Source organism: Gopherus flavomarginatus, chromosome 9 (genome assembly GCF_025201925.1).
Source record: "Gopherus flavomarginatus isolate rGopFla2 chromosome 9, rGopFla2.mat.asm, whole genome shotgun sequence".
Taxonomy (NCBI): Eukaryota; Metazoa; Chordata; order Testudines; family Testudinidae; genus Gopherus; species Gopherus flavomarginatus.
In genome coordinates, this window is record NC_066625.1 from 53,961,462 (window position 1) to 53,983,160 (window position 21,699).

Consider the following 21,699-nt stretch of genomic DNA (forward strand, 5'->3'; position numbering starts at 1 on the left):
CAGGGAAGCAAAGAAGAATATAGGATTTGCCAGACCGGCTCAACCCATGAATCCATCAAGCCTGCTCTCCTGCTTCTAGCAGTGGCCAATAGCCAATGATTCAAATGGAATTAAGATATCGTTTCAATGGCATCTCACACCAGTCAGGTTAAAAAACAAAGCCAGATTGAATGGGGATAAATACTGGAGAACTGTGGTAAAGGAGGAGATTTTATGCATATATGGTGGACGTGGCCAGTCATTACAGAGTATCTGTAACCAAATATCACAAATGGTTGGATATTTATTATCAAATGAGCCTTTGGTAAACCTCCTGGGCTTCCTAATGGAAACGGTCACACAAAAGGAAACGAAGAATTAATCCCTCATCTGCCAGCAGCGATTCAGCTATTGGTAACCTCTCACTGGAAAAAGAAAAATAGCCCAGCTATTGAGGAATGGTTCAAAAAATACAGGAGGGTGTGATTATGGAAAAATTAACACACCAATTACATACCCAACAAAACAGACAGAATACAGATAGACACTTAGATATCTTTCAGAGTAGCAGCCATGTTAGTCTGTATCCACAAAAAGAACAGGAGAACTTGTGGCACCTTAGAGACTAACAAACTTCTTTCAGCATAAGCTTTCGTGGGCTGCAGTTCACTTCTTCGGTTGCATAGAATGGAACACACCGACAGGAGATATTTATACATACAGAGAACATGAAAAGGTGGAAGTATGCATACCAACAGGAAGAGTCTAATCAATTGAGATGAGCTATCATCAGCAGGAGAAAAAAAACCTTTGAAGTGATAATTGAGATGACCCATAGAAGGTGTGAGGAGAACTTAACATAGGGAAATAGATTCAATTACTGTAATGACCCAACCATTCCTAGTTTCTGTTTAAACCCAAGTTAATTGTATCTAATTTGCATATTAATTCGAGTTCAGTAGTCTGTCTTTGGAGTCTGTTTTTGAAGTTTTTTGTTGCAAACTTGCCACCTTCAAGCCTGTCACTGAGTGGTTAGAGAGGTTGACGTGTTCTCCCACTGGTTTTTGAATGTTATGATTCCTGATGTCAGATTTGTGTCCATTTATTCTTTTGTGTAGAGACTGTCCGGTTTGGCCAATGTATATGGCAGAGGGGCTTTGCTAGCACATGATGGCGTATATCACGTTGGTAGATGTGCAGGTGAACGAGCCCCTAATGGCATGGCTGATGTGATTATGTCCTATGATGGTGTCACTTGAATAGATATCTGTTTACCTTTTATTCAGTACTCAGATAAAGTATGTTCACCTGCAAGAAAAACCAAGACCAAAACCAAAAAAACACCCCCAGCACACCTGTCCAATTTTTTTGAATAATTTGATAGACATACCGGCCTGTTAAATATGTGTATATAGAGAATTCACTCCATTTAAGAAAAATCACTAGAAATGGCATAGGTGTTGTAATGATGCTCATTTGTTAATAGAATAATACGCGGTTAAACAGAAAGATCAGAGGATTACATTCCCAGATAATGGCCCTTTAAACAACAGCTCACTAATATAACGATTGCTTCAGTTCTAATATTTACACAGCAAGAGTTTGTAAACTTGTTACCAACTTCCTAAATAAATAGTTTAAAAAGAAATAAATATCCAACTCATAATGCACCTGGACAATGGAGTAATGCTCTCTTTGGAGACAAAAATAATTCCCAGCCCCCGAAAATCAGGAGCTCTTATGTTCTTGGCACATAAACAGAGAAATTAGATAAAAACATACAATGCTCTTTCTGGAAGGTTGGAGCGTACCCCTACTTTATTTCTTGAAATCCAGAACCTTTGCACACAAGCATCAGAAGCTGGGAGATAAAGCAGGCTGGTTCATAAAGCAGGGAAGCACAGCTCACCCCTCCTTGCTCTTTGCAGACTAACTGCTGAAAGACCCAAATCACAAGCTTCCCTACAGAGCCCCCTAGCCTGCAAACAGGATCAAGAAAACCCTTAAAAACTTAAAAAGTAATAGTTTTGTAATTTTAACCTAGTTTTCAATTCACCACAGTATTCTCTTCCTGGAGCACAGGGTCAGATTTAGTTTGCCACATAGGAGTCTTTAGCATAAAACTTCAGAAATCTATCTGACTTTTCTGGATATTAAAGATCACACAACATTTTTTAATGAGCGTGGAGATAGTGTTGCTCCCCTGTCCCTCCTCTCACCTGGATACAATATTTTGGTTGCTTGCTGCTCTCCGCTCCAGAGATGGCTGCCTTTGAGTGTTACTGCAGCTATACTTTCTAAAGCTCTTTGGGATTATTTAGAATTAAAGGAGATTCCAGTATTTCTCATGCAGCTATGAAATTATCTAACCTCTCCCACCCCTCTTTTTAAACCCAGCTATATTACTTAACCCTCTGGCCTTCTATGGCAGAGTAATCCACAGGCTGAAACGCAGGGATGGCAGTGTGCTTGATCTACACATAGCAGCCCTTTGTGTCACCAAGCGACCCCCTTTGGGGCTAGTAATAAGACCAGGAGTAACAGGTTACAGGAGACGAGAAGATGCAGCTGTCTTAGAAATTCATATAAGGATGAGGACGGCTGGATCACCTAGTAGGATTGATAAGGCACACAGGAGAGCCTCTCACGGCAAGGATAAGGGTATCCACTGTACAGCACCGGGTCCCTGCTTTCTGCAGGGGCTCTAGGCTGGATAATCCAGGCGGTCCATTATTCCATCATCAGTAAATCTGTGATGCTGACCCTGATGTGATCCTCCTGCCTGACAGATGCCGCAGGCAGAAGAGGGGCCCAGCATGCCCACCACCTGGGCTGACTCCGCGCTGTCACACTGCGGACTGCTCAGTTAGTGCAGAAGGCAATGCTCGCTGCACTGCCAGGACCAACACATCATTAGCTTCAGGATGCGCAGTGACATTTTGGAAGCTTTTTTTCAGGCCTTGACGCATGCTGACTCGGATCTGCCCAGACAGGAACCTCTGACTTGACCCCACAGCGCAGGGTTCAGATTCAATTTAGCAGAGCACAGGACGGGACTGCAGGTTCAGACTACGGATAATTGCAGTGCCAAGAGGATAGTTGGTAAGTACACACCTGCCACTGATGCCCCAAACAACATGCAACTCTTAGCTTAACAAGCCACTGTGAAGGAAAGAAAATGCCACTGACTGCATCTCTCCTTTAAAACATATCTAGGTTCAGATTTACCCTTCTCTTCCAGACTGTGTCCTCTGCAGAAAATAATGAAAGTATGTTGAAAACAACCCCCTATGGTAGCCTATCAATTGATCAACCTAATTCTGTTTCATATGGCTCCCAGGGCAGCTGTCATGGCTGTGCTAATGCTAGATGAGTGGGGGAGAAAGCTAGCATTAGAAAGCTCTTTAAACCTCAAAATGCATTTATCTACTTAGACTTAAGAATGCATCTGCACATCTGTCCAGGACCCTACTTTCCCTATGCAGATGTGGATCCAAACAGGAGCATGGCGCTGGCCAGTGAAATAAATTCTAGCTAGGGTAGCAGAGTGAAAAGACAACAGCTGTATTAAGGAGCGTGAATGTGGAAGGGGGGGACTGATCCAAAAGTTAGATCCTGATGCAAAAACTAGAGATGTGGCAGCTTTGGCAAAGAATTATCTTACATTTTCTACTGTAGTCATAGAACAAAAGTTACATGACAAAAAATGAGTGATTATGAATTCTAAGGAAGGACATGTCCTCTTATAAGGCTGTAGGAGCTTAATCCCATTATCATCTGATAACAAGTGGAACAGTGGAATGCCAAATGGAACCTGAACCAGCCAGTTAAATGAAGCCAGTCTACCAGCTGGATGGCTCACCCCTGGTTTAGCAATGAATTCCTTCAAAAAAATAATTACACACATGCACACGTGAGCCAGTTAGAGCTGTACACGCTAAAAGGAGCTGTACTTTCACAGAACCACTGTTCTCAGAATGGCACGACTGTGTGCTCCATTCAATGAGAAGGCCCAAATCAATGAAACTAGACAATAAACAGCTGCTGCTGTATCACAGCAGGATCCATCAGGTAAAACAATTGATTCTAATACCTCAAGTTTGCATCAGCCTTGCAAAATGCTACTCACCCATGCTCTGGGGGCAAGTCAAATATCACTAGCTGTTCCATAAGTAACAGTCTGGGTAAGTGGATTTTGTGCCCAAGCTGGTGTATGTTCAAGGCTGTTTTACAGAGATGATTTCGAGACACTGAAAGAGGAGACTGTCTGTCACCTCTGGATTTAAAAATCACCCTCTCTTTTTGGCTGCTGACATTTATTTTGGGGCAGCAGAAGATAACAGTCCTGTGACAAGGTTCAGTTCGACCGACACAATGTCTTTATTCAAATGTAGGTTCAGCAGAATTATTGTTACGCTACACACTGGCTTGGCACCTGATTGGAAGGGGGGTCAAGCATACAGGCAGTAACTTGGTGGCGAGCTCTAATGGGTGCCCATGGCTGGTATCTAGGTATAGAGGAGAAGAGGTTGGAGCATTGTGCTGTGCAGCCCTGAGCCCATGCACCATGGCTGGGTTGTTCATGTGACACATTATTCCTGTTACAATACAGGAAGTGCGAAGACCTGGCAGCCTCCACCTTGCCAGCAACTGACATGGCCTCTTGTTCATTTCCTAAGCATCACTCCTGTCAGTGGCCAGTACTTTGATGGGAGGGTGGGGGTGGGGCTGAGGAGGGGCTTGCTGCCCTGATGTCTGCATTGATCAATCAAAATTGGATGCTTTTTCTCAAAGATCTGTGCCAAGAATTATTTTGGGGCAGGTCTCTGGCCTGTGTCATACAGGGAGTCAGACTAGATGATCACAATGGTCCCTTCTGACTTTGGAATCTATGCATCTATGAAGCCTAGTGTATTAACTGGTCCAAGTCAGAATTAAAGGGAAAATGATCACCTACCAATAACTGCAGTTCTTCAAGGGTATTGCTCGTGTAGCGCCATACGTTGGGGGCTGGGTGCCCTCAATGCCACAATGACTGGGGTGGGGCTGCACATTCACCTCTTCTTAGGGGCCCATGTGTTTGGCACAAATATAAAAGGAAGCCACCCCATTCGCTGCAGGGCCTTCCACTATCTCACGCTACTGTCGTAAATACTCAAAGGGAGAGGGTCAGGAGAGTGAGGAGGATGGATCTGCAGAGGCAACGCACTCAAAGAACTACAGTTCTTGGTAAGTAAACTTTCCTTCTGCTTTGGGGCTGGTGCCTCTTGGGCTAGACACTGGGTCAATGAGCCTCAGCGCTGTTCCCCCAGGGCCGGAGCCATGAGTGCTGGCTCACCAATGTGTCCCTGCAGCCGAGGGGTGTTCAGGGAATCTGTGTGCTGCCCCCACGCCTGGCTCTACAGCTCCCATTGGCCGGGTATCGCGGCCAATAGGAGCTGCAGGGGTGGCGTCTGTGGGCAAAGGCAGTGTCTACCACGCAAAGCGGCCTGGCCCCTCTGCCTAAGGGCCGGACATGCTGGCCACCTCTGGGAGCACAGCAGCGTGATGCTAGGGCAGGCAGGGATCCTGGCTTAGCCCTGCTGCACCGCTGACCAGGAGCTGCCCAAGATAAGTGCCTCCTGGCTAGAGCCTGCACCCCACATCCTCTCCTGCACCCCATCCCCCTACCTGAGCCCAGAGCCCCCAAACTCCCACCCAGAGCATGCACCCTGAACCTCCTGCTGCACCCCAACCCCCTGCCCCATCTCTGGCCCCAACCCAGAGCCCACCCCTCTATCTGGAGCTGCAACTCCTCCTGCACCCCAATCCCCTGCCCCAGCCCTGAGCCTACTCCCCCACTCCAAACCCAAAATCTAATAGCCCCGGGCCCACAGGAGAGTTAATCCAGCCCTGTCAACCTATGCCCTTCTCCTAAGGCCGGCATACAGTGAGCATCCTGATCTGACAGGAATGTCTCACCCCCACAAGAAGCATGCTGCTTACAGCTCACCTTGTGTTTGGAACCCACCAACTTGGCCCAACATAAAGGGAGGCTGTGCCAACTGAAAATTGGCCACCCAAACCAGATCGACAGAAGAAGTGACCCAAATTCCAGGCTGGCCAACGAGCCCAAGGATATCGCTACTGAAGTCACACGACCACATGGGGCAGGCACCACTTAACAACTATGCCGAGCAAGTGGAAGGAGTGCAAGGAAGATGAGACAATGGTGCAGAACCCTACAGTGGTGAAACAGGAGCTCAGCCACAGGGAATCGTACCCCATTACACTTGCACTGAATGTATGACGGCTGCCAAGAACTTACACTGACATTCCAGTGACCACATGGAACCTTCTCATAAGGTTCCATGTGCATGGTGCTGATGACGCACACACGTCCCAGGTGTGGGGATCCGCAGAAGCTGTTTTGAAGTGTATCTTTGCCCCGTAGCCTGTAGCTAATAAGTGGGTTCAAAATGCAGCTAGGAATCTAGCGGTCTCCTTTGCTCGGTAACTTTGACTTCACTAAGTCTTTCAAATGCTCTCCAGGACTCATGGCACAGACTTGTGTATCTGTACCCAGCCATTTGGTGTGTAGAGTTCCCTCTCAGACATTATACACCTCAGGCACAGAACAATGAGTGGGAATGGTTGGTTCCAAACACCAGCACTGGCATCACACTGGGTACAACACTATGCTGCGCTAACCACCATTTTAGCATTTAGAGAGCTCATTGGCATTCAGAACTGCGTACAGTATGAGTGGGTACCACAAAAGTGACCACCACATGATGTTTCAGAGGAAAGCAAAATGCCTGCAGCATTAGGGCTGGATTAAGGCAAACAGGGCCCTAAACACATTAGCATCTGGGGTTTTGGGGTGGCCTTACTTTAGCATCATCACATGACCTTAGTTCAGGGCATGAATCTATTGTTCTTAGTGGTTAATCTATCCATGCTGATAACACTTCTAGCCAATTATACATCAGAGAAGGAAACTCCTTCCTGACCTCTGTAGTGGCAAGCTGAGGGCCCTGATGCATGAGATTGGATCCACCTTTGTTTAGTCTAGTTAGACCCATCTATACTGGGACTTTTTGCACCAGAAAAACAAGTTCAACCCCCGCAACCAATGCAGATGCGTCATACTGGTGTGAGATATAACTTATGCTGCTGCATAACAGAAAAAAAGATACACAGATCCAGGTAACTCCTTGACTGTGGACTGAAACGAGGAAAAGAAATAAATGGATAATTAACTAGCAATTATTTATATAATGGTAGTACCCAAAAGCCGCAATCTGCATCCCTAATGTGCTGGGTGCTGTGCACACAGAGATGAAGAGACTTTCCAATCCTTTGTGCACAGCATTCCTCTACATGTATAGGAACAAATTTATATTTCTTCTTTGCGTCAATTATATTTTATTTCCAAACATTTCTCCGGTGTCTCCTGAAATGTTGCTCTGTTAGCATTCAGTCAGTGCAGCAGATCCTGAAAAGGCACCGGCCAGATCCTCAGCTGGTGAGAATCGAGGTAGCTCCACTGATAACAAAAGAGCTTTTCCCACTACCTCTCCCATGCACTCAAACCAAAACTTATTATCCAGGGATATAAATTGGTGTTGCACCATCAAAGCCAATTTAGGCCAGTGTACTTCCACTGCCTTTAATCCAGATCCACCCATTTACACCAGCTAAGAATCAGTCTTCCAGTATTGGTGGATTTAGATTCCACCATCTCAGCTATAATAACCTTTCTGTGCACAGTATTGCTAATGCAATTTGTTTCTTCCTCCATTGTGACATGCCACTGCACTCATGCAAGAGTATTATTAGACTGCTGCAGAGCAGCTGTTTTAAATTTAAGAGAACAGCTGCTAACAACTTTATTGGTGGGAGGCAAATTATCTCAGGACAGATGTGTGCTTGCAAGTCCTCCTTTCACCTGAATGCCCCTCTCATTTTTTGAGTGCATCTAAGGTTATGTCTACACTATGAAATTAGGTCAATTATATGCAAAAAGAACAGGAGTACTTATCGCACCTTAGAGACTAACAAATGTATTTGAGCATAAGCTGTTGTGGGCTACAGCCCACTTCATCAGTTGCATAGAATGGAACATATAGTAAGAAATATATATACCTACAGAGAACGTGAAAAGGTGGAAGCAGCCATACCAACTGTAAGAGGCTAATTAATTAAGATAAGGTATGTCAAGGTTCCTTGCCCACTCTGAACTCTACGATACAGATGTGGGAACCCACATGAAAGACCCCCTCAGCTTATTTCTACCAGCTTAGGTTAAAAACTCCCCAAGGCACAATTTCTCTCTTTTACCTTGGATTAAGTAATGCTGCCACCACCAAGTGGTTTAAACAAACACTTAGGGAGGGCCACTTGGAGCCCTACCTTCCCCAAATATCCCCCCAAGCCCTTACACCCCATTTCCTGGGGAGGCTTGAGAATAATATCCTCACCAGTTGGTACAGATGAACACAGATCCAAACCCTTGGATCTTAAAACAATGAAAAATCAATCAGGTTCTTAAAAGAAGAATTTTAATTAAAGAAAAAGTTAAAAAATCACCTCTGTAAAATCGGGAAGGTAAGTACTTTACAGAATAACAAAAGCCTCAAGAACACAGAGGATCTTCCCCCTAGGCAAAACCTTAAAGTTACAAAACCAGGCATACACCTCTCTCTTACACAAAGGAAAACACAAGCCAAAATAAAAGTAAACTAAAGCATTTCCTTTCTAAATACTTACTAACTTTATAGGAGCTGGATTGCTTGCTTCCTTGATCTGTGTCAAAAAACACACAAAACAGCCAGACAAAGCCTGTTTCACCCCTCCCCCCCATTTGAAAGTATCTTGTCCCCTCAATGGTCCTTTTGGTCAGGTGTCAGCTAGGTTCCCTGAGCTTCTTAACCCTTTACAGGCAAAAGAGGAATTAACCCCTTACAGGATAAAGAGGGATTTTATGCTACCCTTAGCTGTATGTTTATGACAAGGTATTATCAGCAGGAGGAAAAAAAACTTTTATACTGATAATCAAGATGACCCATTTTAGACAGTTGACAAGAAGGTGTGAGGATACTTAACATGGGGAAGTAGATTCCATACGTGTAATGACCCAGCCACTCCCAGTCTCTATTCAAACCCAAGTTAATGGTATCTAGTTTATAGGTTTTGGGTACATGTTGTCAGTTTCCCCTCCTTCCCTCAGTGAAAGCAACTGCAGACAATAATTTTGTGCCTTTTTTCCTGGGTTACCCATGCAGACACCATAGCATGGCAAGCATGGAGCCAGCTCAGCTCACCACTGCTGTTGTGAGCATTGTAAACACCAGGTGCATTATACTGCAGTATGTGCAAAACCGGCCCAAGAGACACCAGCACGAGGACGATTGTGAGGAGGACATGGACACAGATGTTCCTGAAAGCACGGGATGTGGCAATTGGGACATCATAGCGGCAATGGGGCTGGTTGATACAGTGGAATGCTGATTCTGGGCCCGCCAAACAAGCACAGACAGGTGGGACCACATAGTGTTGCAGATCTGGGATGATTCCCACTGGCTGTGAAACTTTTGCATGTGTAAGGCCCCTGGAACTCTGTGAGTTGCCTTCCCCCACCCTGAAGAACAGGAATACCAAGGTGAGCGCTGCCCTGACAATTGAGAAGCACGAGTGGCGATAGCCCTGTGGAAGCTTGCAACCCCTGACTGCTACCAGTCAGTCGCGCATCAATTTGGAGTGGGCAAATCTACTGTGGGGACTGCTGTGATTCAAGTAGCCAGTGCAATCACTGGTGTTCTGCTATCAAGGGTATTGACTCTGGAAAATGTGCAGGTCATAGTGGATGGCTTTGCTGCAATGGGGTTCCCTAACTGTGGTGGGGCAATAGACAGAATGCATATCCCTGTCTTGGCACTGGACCACCTTGCTAACCAGTACGTAAACCGCAAGGGGTACTTCTCAATAGTCTGCAAGCACTGCTGGATCACAAGGGACGTTTCACCAACATCAACGCAGGATAGCCAGGAAAGGTGCCTGACGCTCGCATCTTTAGGAACTCTGGGCTGTTTGAACAGCTGCAGGAAGGGATTTACTTCCCAGACCAGAAAATTACTGTGGGGGATGTTGAAATGCCAATAGTTATCCTTGGAGACCCAGCCTACCCCTTGCTCCCATGGCTCATGAAGCTGTACACAGGCAGCCTGGACAGCAGTAAGGAGCAGTTCAACCATAGGCTGAGCAAGTGCAGAACGGTGGTAGAATGTGCATTTGGCCATTTAAAAGCTCACTGGCACTGTTTGCTGACTAGCTTAGACCTCAGCACAACCAATATTCCCACTGTTATTGCTGCTTGCTGTGTGCTCCATAATATCAGTGAGAATAAGGGGGAGATGTTTATGGCGGGGTGGAAAGTTGAGGCAAATCGCATGGCAGCCAGTTTTGAATAGCCAGACACCAGGGCCATGGATGGCAAGTTTGTAGAAATTTTGGTGGTGCCAAGAACCCACCCTCCCAACTCCGCTCCCCTCCAAACTCCACCCCCACCTGCCTAAGGCTCTGGGAAGGGGTTTGGAGGGAGGAGGTCTGGAGTGCAGGTCCTGGGCTGGGGATTAGGGTGCAGGAGGGGTGCAGGCTTTGGGATGGAGTTTGGGTGCTGGGTGCAGGCTCCGGGCTGGGGCAGGGGGTGGGTGTGCAGGAAGGGGTGAGGGGTGCAGGCTTTGGGACAGAGTTTGAGTGCAGGCTCTGGGCTGGGGGTGGGGGCATAGGAAGGGGTGAGGGGGGCAGGCTCTGGGAGGGAGTTTGGGGGTGGGAAGTGTGTGGGAAGGGGGAGGGGGTGCACACTCTGGGAGGGGATGTACGCTCTGGGAGGGAGTTTGGGGATAGGAGGGAGTGCAGGGGTGAGGGCTGTGGGGCTGAGGATGAGGGATTAATGATGCAGGAGGGGGCTCAGGGCTGGGGCAGAGGATTAGGGTGCAGGGGGATGAGCTCTGGCTGGTGCTGAGTGGTTCATGATGCAAGAGGGGCTTAGGGCTAGGGCAGAGGAGTGTGGGGTGAGGGCTGTGGGGCTGAGGATGAGGGGTTCATGATGCAGGGGGGCTCAGGGCTGGGGCAGAAGATTAGGGTGCAGGGGGATGAGGGTTGGGGCTGAGGATGAGGGGTTCATGATGTGGGGGGGCTCAGGGCTGGGGCAGAGGATTAGGGTGCAGGGGGATGAGGGCTCTGGCTGGGGCTGAGGGATTTGGGGTGTTGGAGAAGCTCAGGGCTAGGGTGGAAGGGCAGGGTGAAGGCAGCCTGCCCTGCCATTAGGGAATGGGGGGCGCTAGGTCCCTGGGGCAGCAGACAGCAGTTGCTGCCGGGAGCCGCTCCGCCTAGGAATGTGCTACTCCGGCAGCACAAGCAGGCACGGGAGAGGTGTCGCGCTGCTTTCTTTCAGGCAGGGACGCGGGGGGAGGGGACATGCAGGGGGAGGGCTGGCAGACAGATGCCAGAACTGCTCCAGGCAGGGACGCGGCGGGGTGGGGGGGGAGGCCTGCAGGGGCCGGGGCCTGATCCAGGCAGGGCTGGGGGAGAGACCCAGCTCCAAATATTGCTGGAGCAGGGCCCTCAGAATATTCCTGGTGTTCGAGCACCACAAACATATATAACCTGCCGCCTTTGACCAGGGCGATTAGAAGAGCACACCAGGAAGCGCTGCACATCAGAGAGGCTTTGAAAACCAGTTTCATGACTGGTCAGGCTACCGTGTGAGAGTTGTGTGTGTTTCTCCTTGATGCAAACCCACTCCCTTTGTTGATTTTAATTCCCTGTAAACCAACCACCCTCCCCCCTTTGATCACAGCTGGCAAAGGAAATAAAGTCACTATTGTTTTGAAACCACGCATTCTTTATTAATTTTTTAAAAAGTGAGATAACTGACAAAGCAGCCTTAGTGGGGTGGGGTGGGAGAGGAGGGATGGAGGGAAGGACAAGGCCACATTGCTTATTGTAGCCACACAACAAATCAAAACTGTTTGAATGACAGCCTTCTGTTGCTTGGGCCAGCCTCTAGAGTGGAGTGGCTGGGTGCCTGGAGCCTTCCCCCGCCGGCATTCTTGGGCATCTGGGTGAGGAGGATATGGAACTTGGGAGAAGGGCAGGCAGTTATACAGTGGATGCAGCGGTGGTCTGTGCTATTGGTGGCTTTCCTGCAGCTCCACCAGAAACCTGAGCATGTCCATTTGCTCCCCCATTAGCTTCAGCATCACATCCTGCCTCTTCTCATCATGCTCACTTAATGCTTTCCTGGACTTTGCCACTGAATGCCTCCATGCATTCAGCTGTGCCCTATCAGTGCGGGAGGACTGCATGATCTTGGAAAACATTTCATAGCGATTGCGGTTTTTTTGCCTTCTAATCTGCAATACCCTCAGGGACGGAGATGATAGGGGGAGCGCGTAGAAACATTTGCACCTGCAAAGGGATAAAAAGGGAAAGTAAAATTTAAGATGATACATTTCTGAGAACAAAAGGGAGACCCTTTCACAGTGAATCAAGCAATTCACAGCAGACAGCACATGTGCTTTACGTACAAGGTCATATTTTGCCTTTTATATTGAGTGCCTACCGATATGGTGACACATCACACATGGTTGGGAAACAGAATTTGGTTTCCAGGCAGCCATGGTAAGCCAAAGGGTACATGGGGTTAGCTTCTAACATCTTCATAACATGTGGGAATGGTTTCAAACTGCAGTGCCCTCCTTTCCCATAGCAAGCAATGCCATTTGGGTTTGCCATTTAAAAGGAGGGGCTGAGGTTTTCGGGTGGATGTGCAGCATACACCACCCCCCACTGCATCACATGGCTATTCTCTGAGATGATCCCTTCACCCTGCCCCCCGCTGCATGGCTATTCTGAGGGACGATCCCTTTTAGCCAGGTGAAAACAGCCCAGCATGAACAGGCTCCTTTTACTGTTTCCTTACAAAAATTCACCTATTTCAACCAGGGGACCATGAATGATATCACTCTCCTGAGGTTAACACAGAAAGATATAGACTGAATGTTGCTTGAATATGACCAAAATCCAGGACCATTCACTGTCATGCTTTGTGCTACAATGATTCCATACTACTTGCTACTGGCTTGGCATGGTAAAGTGTCCTACCATGGAGGACAGAATAAGGCTGCCCTTCACAGAAACCTTCTGCAAAGCGTTTCAGCGTACCTCCAGAAGAGCTTCATGGAGATGTCCCTGGAGGATTCCTACTCACTCCCCAGACACAACAGACTTTTCCAGTAGTTGTACTGACCGCGAATGCATCCCAAGTCTTCAGGGCAAATCAAACATTAAACACTATTGCTTTTAAATCCTGTACTGTAGTTACAAATGTGTGCTCACCAGAGGTGCTTTCTCTGCCTTCAGGGTCAGGGATCCCGCCTTGACTACAGGGTGATGAAAAGGTCCTGGCTGCTGGGGAGAACGGATTCACCGCTTGCCTGCTGCGCATTCTCCTCCTGCACAAAATCCTCCTCCCTGCTGCATGAGACTCCCCCCTTGCAGGTGTCCACAGACAGTGGTGGGGTATTGGTACGTTCCCCCCTAGAATGCCATGCAGCTGATCATAGAAGCAGCATGTCTGGAGCTCTGACCCAGAGCAACCGTTTGCCTCCTTTGTCTTTTGGTAGGCTTGCCTGAGCTCCTTACCTTCCATGTAGCACTGCTGTGTGTCCATTGTAGCTTCTGTGCACCACGCCCTGTGCGATTTTGGCATATATATTAGCATTTCTTCTTTTCTGCCTGCACAGAGTCTTCTCCCCATACAGCAATCAACTCCAGTGTCTCCCGTTTGGTCCATGCTGGAGCTTGTTTGTGACTCTGGGGGGACTGCATGGTCACCTCTGCTGCTGAGCTCACCATGCTGACCAAACAGGAAATGAAATTCAAAAGTTCCCGGGGCTTTCCTTGTGTACCTGGCAAGTGCATCAGAGTTGAAAGTGCTGTCCAGAGCAGTAACATTGGAGCACTCTGGGATAGCTCCTGGAGGCCAATAACATTGAATTGTGTCTGCACTACCCCAAATTTTAGTGCTACTCCCCTCGCCAGGGAGGACTACAGAAGTCAATTTTAAGAGCCCTTTAGGTCGACTGAACTGGGTTGGTTGTGTAACTGTGAACTGGGGGGTTGGTTAGTCATAAAATCGACCTAACATGGCTAAATTCAACCTAACCCCATAGTGTAAACCAGGGCTCAGGTCAGCCATACTCATACTGACTCCATGCAAAGTACTGTTTGGGGCTGCTTTGCAAAACTGGCTCCTTGAAGTGTAAAGATTCTGTACTAACCCTGCCAAAAATGCATGGGTGTGTGTAACAAAGACTCAGCTGAGACCAGATATTAAATACAGCACATTTCCATTTATTTCAGGCCTTGTCTAGATGGGAGATTTGCCCTGATGTCAGCCATCAGCATAGCTCCACTACTGCAAGCCCCTGGTGTATCCCAGCTGCTGCCATTTGAAAACCGATACCACCTGCCAGTGAAATGTTCCTTTTTTCACAGGGATGTGAGATTCCCCTTATCATCATCCAAAATTACACTCACCTGAGACCCAGGACATGTAACGTTCAGTGACAGATTCCAGATCCAATATCTCATCACTTATCCAAGCTCTTTATACAATCAGAAAGGTCTGTCTACCGTGGTACTTATATGGCCCTCCATTACTGTAGTATCTAATGCCTCACAATCTCTAATGTATTTATCCTTGAACACCCCTGTGAAGTATGACAGTGCTGTTGCCCCATTTTACAGATGGGAAATTAAGTCACAGAGTGTCTAAGTGATCATGGTAGAACTAGGGTGAACCCAGGTTTCCCAACTCCTAGGCTGGTCCATCTTTCCTTCTGCTTTCAGGGACTTTTAACTTTGGTGCCATAGATCATAAAATATCAGACCTTAACATCCTGCCAGCATCATACATGGAAAAGCGATTTCATGTAAAAGGTGTTACTTAGAATTGAGTCCTAGGTTCTAAGACCAGAAGGGACCATTGTGAATATCTAGTCTGACCTCCTGTATAACCCAGGACACAGACCTGCCCCAAAATAATTCCTAGAGCAGAGCTCTGAGAAACAAAATCCAGTCTTGATTTAAAAATTGCTAGTGATGGAGAATCCACCCTGACCCTTGCTAATTTGTTCCTGTGGTTAATGAGTCTCACTGTTAAAAAATGCTTTATTCCCATTCTCAATTTGTCGAGCTTCAACTTCTAAGCACTGGATCATGTCAGACTTTTCTCTGCTAGACTGAAGAGCCAATTATCAAATATTTATTCCCCAGATAGACATACATGCACACTGTAAGTCACCCCTTAACCTTTTTTAAATAGATTGAACTCTTTGAGTCTAACACTATAAGGCAGGTTCCTCAATCTTTCTCGTGGCTCTTCTCTGAACCCTCTCCAATTTTTCAACATCCATTTTGAACTGCAGGCACCAGAACCAGACTCAGTATTCCAGCCGCAGTTGCACCAGTGCCAAATATAAAAGTAAAATAACCTCTCTGCTCCTAACTGGAATTCCCCCATTTATGCATCCCAGCATCACACTGGGAGCTCATGTTCAGCTGAATTTCCACCACAACCCCCAAGTCGAGGCCTGAAAGTTTGGACTCACTGTCCTGAAGTAATTTTATAGAAGGAAGGATAGAAAGAACAGGACTAGTAGCATTGCAAATAATTCTTCATGATATTTCTATAATAGTTTTCCTGTAAAATCCATCCAGAATGTATGATGAGTTGGAGCTGTAGAAGTCATGAATCTGAGCCCTGGTCTACCCTACTAGTTTAGGTTGAATTTAGCAGCATTACATCAATTTAACCCTGCACCTGTCCACACAATGAAGCTGTTTTGTTTTTTTTACTTAGAAGGGCTCTTAAAATCAATTTCTGTACTCCTCCCCGATGAAGGGATTAGCACTGAAATCAACATAGCTGGGTCAAATTTGGAGTAACGTGGATGCAATTTGACGGTATTAGCCTCCAGGAGCTATCCCAGAGTGCTCCATTGTGACCACTCTGGACAGCACTTTGAACCCAGATGCACTAGCCAGGTACACAGGAAAAGCCCCGGGAACTTTTGAATTTCATTTCCTGTTTGGTCAGCATGGTGAACTCAGCAGCACAGATGACCATGCAGTCCCCCCAGAATATTTCTACATTCCCCCTATCATCTCCATCCCTGAGGTTATCGCAGATTAGAAGGCGAAAAAAACACACTTGCGATGATGTTTTCCGAGCTCATCAGTCACGGGCACAGTATAATACATGGAAGCGTTCAGTGGCAGAGACCTGGAAAGAATTGGTTTGCTTAACGGCAAAAGTATCATGCCTCACTAGCAATCTTGCCTGAGCCAGGCTGCTTTGTCAGCCTTGGGTGGGGGCATGACTGCTTTGTGAGCAGGAAGGCCATAGATATAGACATTGCATTAGGTAGCTTTTGTAGCTAGAAAAAACATTCCTGTGCATTTGGCAAAGCCTGCGGCAAAAAAAGAGAAGCCGTGTAGTGGTTATCACATTCACCTAACACACGAAACGTCCCTCGTTCAAAACCGGATAGAAACAGGTCACTGTTCCTTTTTCTGACTCTCCTCTTGCATTTTTAGTCCTAGAACAGACCACGCTGTGAAATTTTACTTTGAATTATAACAATTATGAGTTAAATAATACGGAAGCTCTCTCAGTTATGGTCCCGGGTTCCTTACCCTTTCAGCTGCTCTGATAAATTAACATTTTTGTTAGGGGCGAGGGGAAATTTTCATGAAGCCTTTCATAGAGACTAATGCTATGGGAGGAGGGTAGCTCAGTGGTTTGAGCACTGGCCTGCTAAACCCAGGGTTGAGAGTTCAGCCCTTGAGGGGGCCACTTAGGGAACTGGAGTAAAAAAACAAAAACAAACAACTGTCTGGGGGATTTGCCCTGCTTTGAGCAAGGGGTTGGACTGGATGATCTCCTGAGGTCCCTTTCAACCCTGATATTCTATGCTATCCAGGACTCTGAAATAATCTTAACATGGCCCACAGAGTGCAAACCTTCGGTCTGGATTTGTCATTCCACAAGTTGAACTGCTCCTTACTACTGTCCAGGCTTCATGGGAGCTGGGATAAGTGTGACCATGTGGTAATGCTGGCTGGGAAAGCAGCCTGAGGCAGAAGCCTCCAGCTTGCATGATATTCCAGGCAGGACTGAATCTCCATGAGATGAAACTGAGGGTATGGCTACACTTGCACTTCAAAGCCGAGTGTGGTCGCAGCACCAGCTCTCTCCCAGCGCTGCACGTACTCCACATCCTCTATGGGTGTAGCTTGCAGCGCTGTTTACCCTGAGGCTTTACAGTGCTGTATCTTGCAGTGCTCAGGGGGGTGTTTTTTTCACACCCCTGAGCACAAAAGTTGCAGCGCTGTAAAGCGCCAGTGTAGCCATGGCCTCAAAGAAGAGAATGAGCGGGAGTCACTCCCATTCGGTGCTCTGAGAGGAGGACAGCCATGTCTGTCCTGGCAGCCTTGATCCAGGCACCAAGGTCTGCCAGCTGAGTGGGACCCGAGCTGGCAGACAGAGCCCCAGACCAGCAGCAGGCTGACTCACTCCCCCTGCTGACAAGTCTGGGGCTCCATCCACCAGCCCACTGCCTGCTTGGGGTTCCAATCATCCAGGCAGGCAGCAGGTCTGGCAGATGGGACTCTGGAAAAAAGGCACATAACGATTGTCTGCCATTGCTTTCACAGAGGGGGGGCTGACGAAAAGTACCCAGAACCACCCACGACAAAAGTTTTGTCCCATCAGGCACTGGGAGCTCAACCCAGAATTCCAACTGGCGGTGGAGACTGCAGGAAGTACCCACAGTGCAATACTCCGAAAGTCGATGCTAGCCTCGGTACTGTGGATGCACTCTGCTGAGTTAATGGTCTTAAGTGGAGACACACACAATCGACTGTATAAAATCAATTTCTAAAAAATTGACTTCTATAAATTCGACCTAATTTTGTAGTGTGGACATACCCTGAAATTGTTGCACCATTCATGAGTAAAGCGATCATCCCAAATCAATGCTCACAAAAGCTTCCTAGCACACCTGAAAGTTTGCATGCACTGGGCAGCTACATGTTAGAACACAACCTTGAGGAATCATGGTAATGAACACAATGTTAAACGTGGATTAGAACTCTGCGTATGTCAACACCAGGTAAAAATCACATTAACACCAGCTAAAATCCTAGTGTAGTTTTAACACGTGTTAGCTGATTGAGGTAAACCCTAGGCTGATGTAAACTTGGCCTTGTCTACACCAGGGTTGCAACCCATTAGGTAACAGGTTAGAATCACACCTTAGCATGACATGGCCTCAGTGTAAACAAGAACAGTCATAGTTAACAACTTCTTTGCTTGTTAAAGGTTAACCACAACCTGTTGCCACAATGTTAAGCACAACAGTCTGGGTCTACACCATGTGCTAATATGTGTTGAATGTGCTACCATGACTCCATGAGGCCGTGTTCTAACACAATGTAATTTTCCGGTGCAGACAAGCTCTCAGGGTGCAATACATGCAGCAAAGCAGTCTGTACTTTAGTGGCTTGGCAGTATCTCAGACAGAGCCCTTGGGACCCAAGCTGAGAGCGCTCAGCACCTCCCAGGATCAGACCTTTTGTCCTTCCAGATTCTTTAGTTTAATGTATGGGGGGTGGGGGCGGATGGAGGTTGTTTCTGGAATCCATCTTCATTCCTCTCTTCTCCCTGGGACACTCCCCAAGGGAAATCAGGAAGGCTTCTTTGTGTTATTCTGCAGCTGGCAAGAATCCTGGGGGCTGCTGCTGCCCCCGCCCCTTGCCTCCTGAAAGCCCAGGGGGTGGGGAAATCAGGTTCGTTTCCATTTCAATGGCTGGGTGGAATGGAGTGAACTGCACTTCTTTGCAGGCTCTCAAGTGTGCTTTGTCAAGGCAATGGCAGTAAAACAGAGGCCATCTGAAAAAGGCCCCTATTGACAGGCTGCAAGGCGTGAACAATCTTCTCTGCCATAAAGGCACCAGCTCGCTGCATGGCCCATGGGAGACAAAGGGAATGAACCAGCCCAGAAAATGCTATTCACCCCTTTTACTTGCAGTGATTAAAACCTGTATCCAACCCTGTCTCCCCTCTCCCCCTCCGCTAAACTCCTGGCCACTGCCACCTCTTATACACCAGCCCTGCAAACTGTCCGAGCAACAGACATGTTCACACTCTGTTCCCACATCCACAGCAATCCCCCAGACCACCATGGCCCTCTCCATGCCCAGAGTCACTTTCACACCTCTGCGTCTCTATCCCTCCCCCCAAGCCCAGCCCTACCGCCCTCCCCATTCAGGTCCAGGGCAAGGCTGGCCAGGGCCATTTCCCCAAACCGGGCAGAAAAATCAATTGGCCTGAAAGTAAAACAACTTGTGCAGAGCAGCGGAACCCACCTAAAGCCGACTAGTGCCCCCCCTCCGCTAGTCAGTGCTCAATTTACACTCACCACCAGCACTGCCCCAGTCAAAGATACTCCGAGCCTGGCTCACCACTGCCCTGTGGCGTGCACTTACCCTAGTGCAAAAGGCTGCCTCCGCCTGGCATTCTGCTTGGGCAGCATTTTGCACAGGCCTAAGTGGCTGTGCAAGGCACAGAGCAAGGGAGGAACTGGGCCCTCCCAGTCCACTTCTCTGCCTCCTCCACACCAAGACAGGCAGCAACCATCCAAGCTGGCCTCTGCCGGCCTCTCCACTCCAGAGGCTCCACCTTTGCTCTTCTTCTGGCCTCTGGAGCCTCACAGCAAATCCCCCTCTGCCTAACCCACACCAACCTCTGCCACTGGCACTGTGCAAAGGGGCATGAGCTGATGTTGGCTGCAGAAAGATTAGCCAGACAAGAATGTCCCCTGAGCAGAAGAGATCCATCTGAGGCATGACAAGACTGGCTGTGTGATTACTAGGATGGGGCACGGGGGGAGGAAGGTGTGAGTGAGCCCTTTCTGCAGAGACTAGCAGGAATCTCTTCCTGCCCCATTTTGGGAAAGCCTGGAGACCACACTGCCAGCTGTAGGAACTGGAAGGCCGGGAGAGCAGAGAGGAAGGGGGCGGAGAGATGGCGGGGACTCTGGGAAGGGGCTGCAACAGGAGGGGAAAGGGAACAATGGGTCTGCAACTGCCTGGAAGATGAATGGAAAAGATTTCCCCCGTCACTGGTGTGTGGGGTTCCTCCCGCCCCTCACTCAGAGGGATGGTAGAAGCGCAGCGCAGCGTCTGCACTTTGTACCGGGGATCTGACCGCGGAGTGCACCGGGACCGGGGGGAACATGCACCCGGGGGCCTGACTGCACTGAAAAGTGGGGGCGTGCACCCGATTGCACCGGTCTGCAGGGCGCGCAACCGCGCACCTGACTGCCCCGTGCACCGGACAGCGGGGCGCGCAACCGGGCACCTGACTGCACCGTGCACCGGGGCGTGCAACCGGGCGCCTGACTACACCGGACAGCGGGGCGCGCAACCGGGCACCTGACTGCACCGTGCACCGGACAGCGGGGCGTGCAACCGGGCACCTGACAGCACCAGACAGCGGGGCGCGCAACCGGGCACGTGACTGCACCGTGCACCAGACAGCGGGGCGCGCAACCGGGCGCCTGACAGCACCAGACAGCGGGGCGCGCAACCGGGCATCTGGCTGCACCGTGTACCAGACAGTGGGGCGCGCAACCGGGGGCCGGACTGCGCCAGCCCAACGTGCTCTAGGAGGGGGGAGCCCGCCACTGGAACCAGCACTGGGCCCTTCGAGTCACCTGGGGACGGCCCCGCGGAGCAGGCGGCAGCTGTTGCCTGGCCCCGGGGTAGGAGCGCAGGCTGGAGGCGGAGCCGGGCGCTGGAGCGCATGGAGCCCGGGGCGCCGCTCGCTCCATGTGGCTGTTCCTGCCGCTGCTGCTGTGCTGGGGCCGCGCTGGCGGCGGCGGCCCGGGGGAGCCCTGCTGGGAAGCGCTGCTCCGCTGCCAGGACGAGCCGGACTGCGGCGCCGCCTACAGCCAGTCGCAGGCGGCCTGCGAGCCGGTGCTGAGCCGGGCCGAGGCAGGAAGCGGGGAGCCCTCCGGCGGCTGCCCCAGCCACTGCATCGGGGCGCTGGTGCGGCTGAACCGCAGCCGGAGCGGCCCGGCCCTGGAGCGCTGCGAGTGCGGGCAGGACGCGCGCTGCCGCCGGCTGAAGGCGGCCATCGAGCCCTGCCTGCCCCGGCCCTCGCGCAGCGGCCTGGGCTGCACGGCCGCCCGCTTCCGCTGCCAACAGGAGCCCGCCTGCCGGGAGCCGCTGGACGCCTACTTGGCCCGCTGCGGGCAGCTCTTCAACGGGCGGCGCTGCTCGGCCGCCTGCCGGGCCGCCATGGGGCAGCTGCTGGCCGCGCCGGGGGGCCCCGCGCTGGAGCGCTGCGTGTGCGACGGGCCCGAGCGCCCCTTCTGCCAGGTGCTCAAGGCCAACATGGGCCGCCTGTGCTCCGCGCCGCCCGCCGAGCCGGGCCCGGACGAGGACTACCGGGACGAGGAGCGGCTCCTGCGGGAAGAGGACGAGGGGCCGGGCGCGGGCGGCGCCTGGGTGCGCTCCGGGGGCCGCTCCCGGGACGCGCCGGCCTGGTGCGCCCTGGCCCTGGGAGTCCTGCCGCTGGGGCTCCGGCTCCTCTCCTGGCCCTAG

The 21,699-nt window shown here is 49.7% G+C and overlaps 1 protein-coding gene across 1 annotated transcript; it reads left to right on the forward strand.

The window, feature by feature from the left end:
• Positions 1–20,922: 20,922 nt before the first annotated feature.
• LOC127058563 (growth arrest-specific protein 1-like) lies at positions 20,923–21,699 on the forward strand. The gene has a single exon (XM_050968708.1). It carries the CDS (start codon positions 20,923–20,925, stop codon positions 21,697–21,699), a length of 777 nt encoding a protein of 258 aa, XP_050824665.1.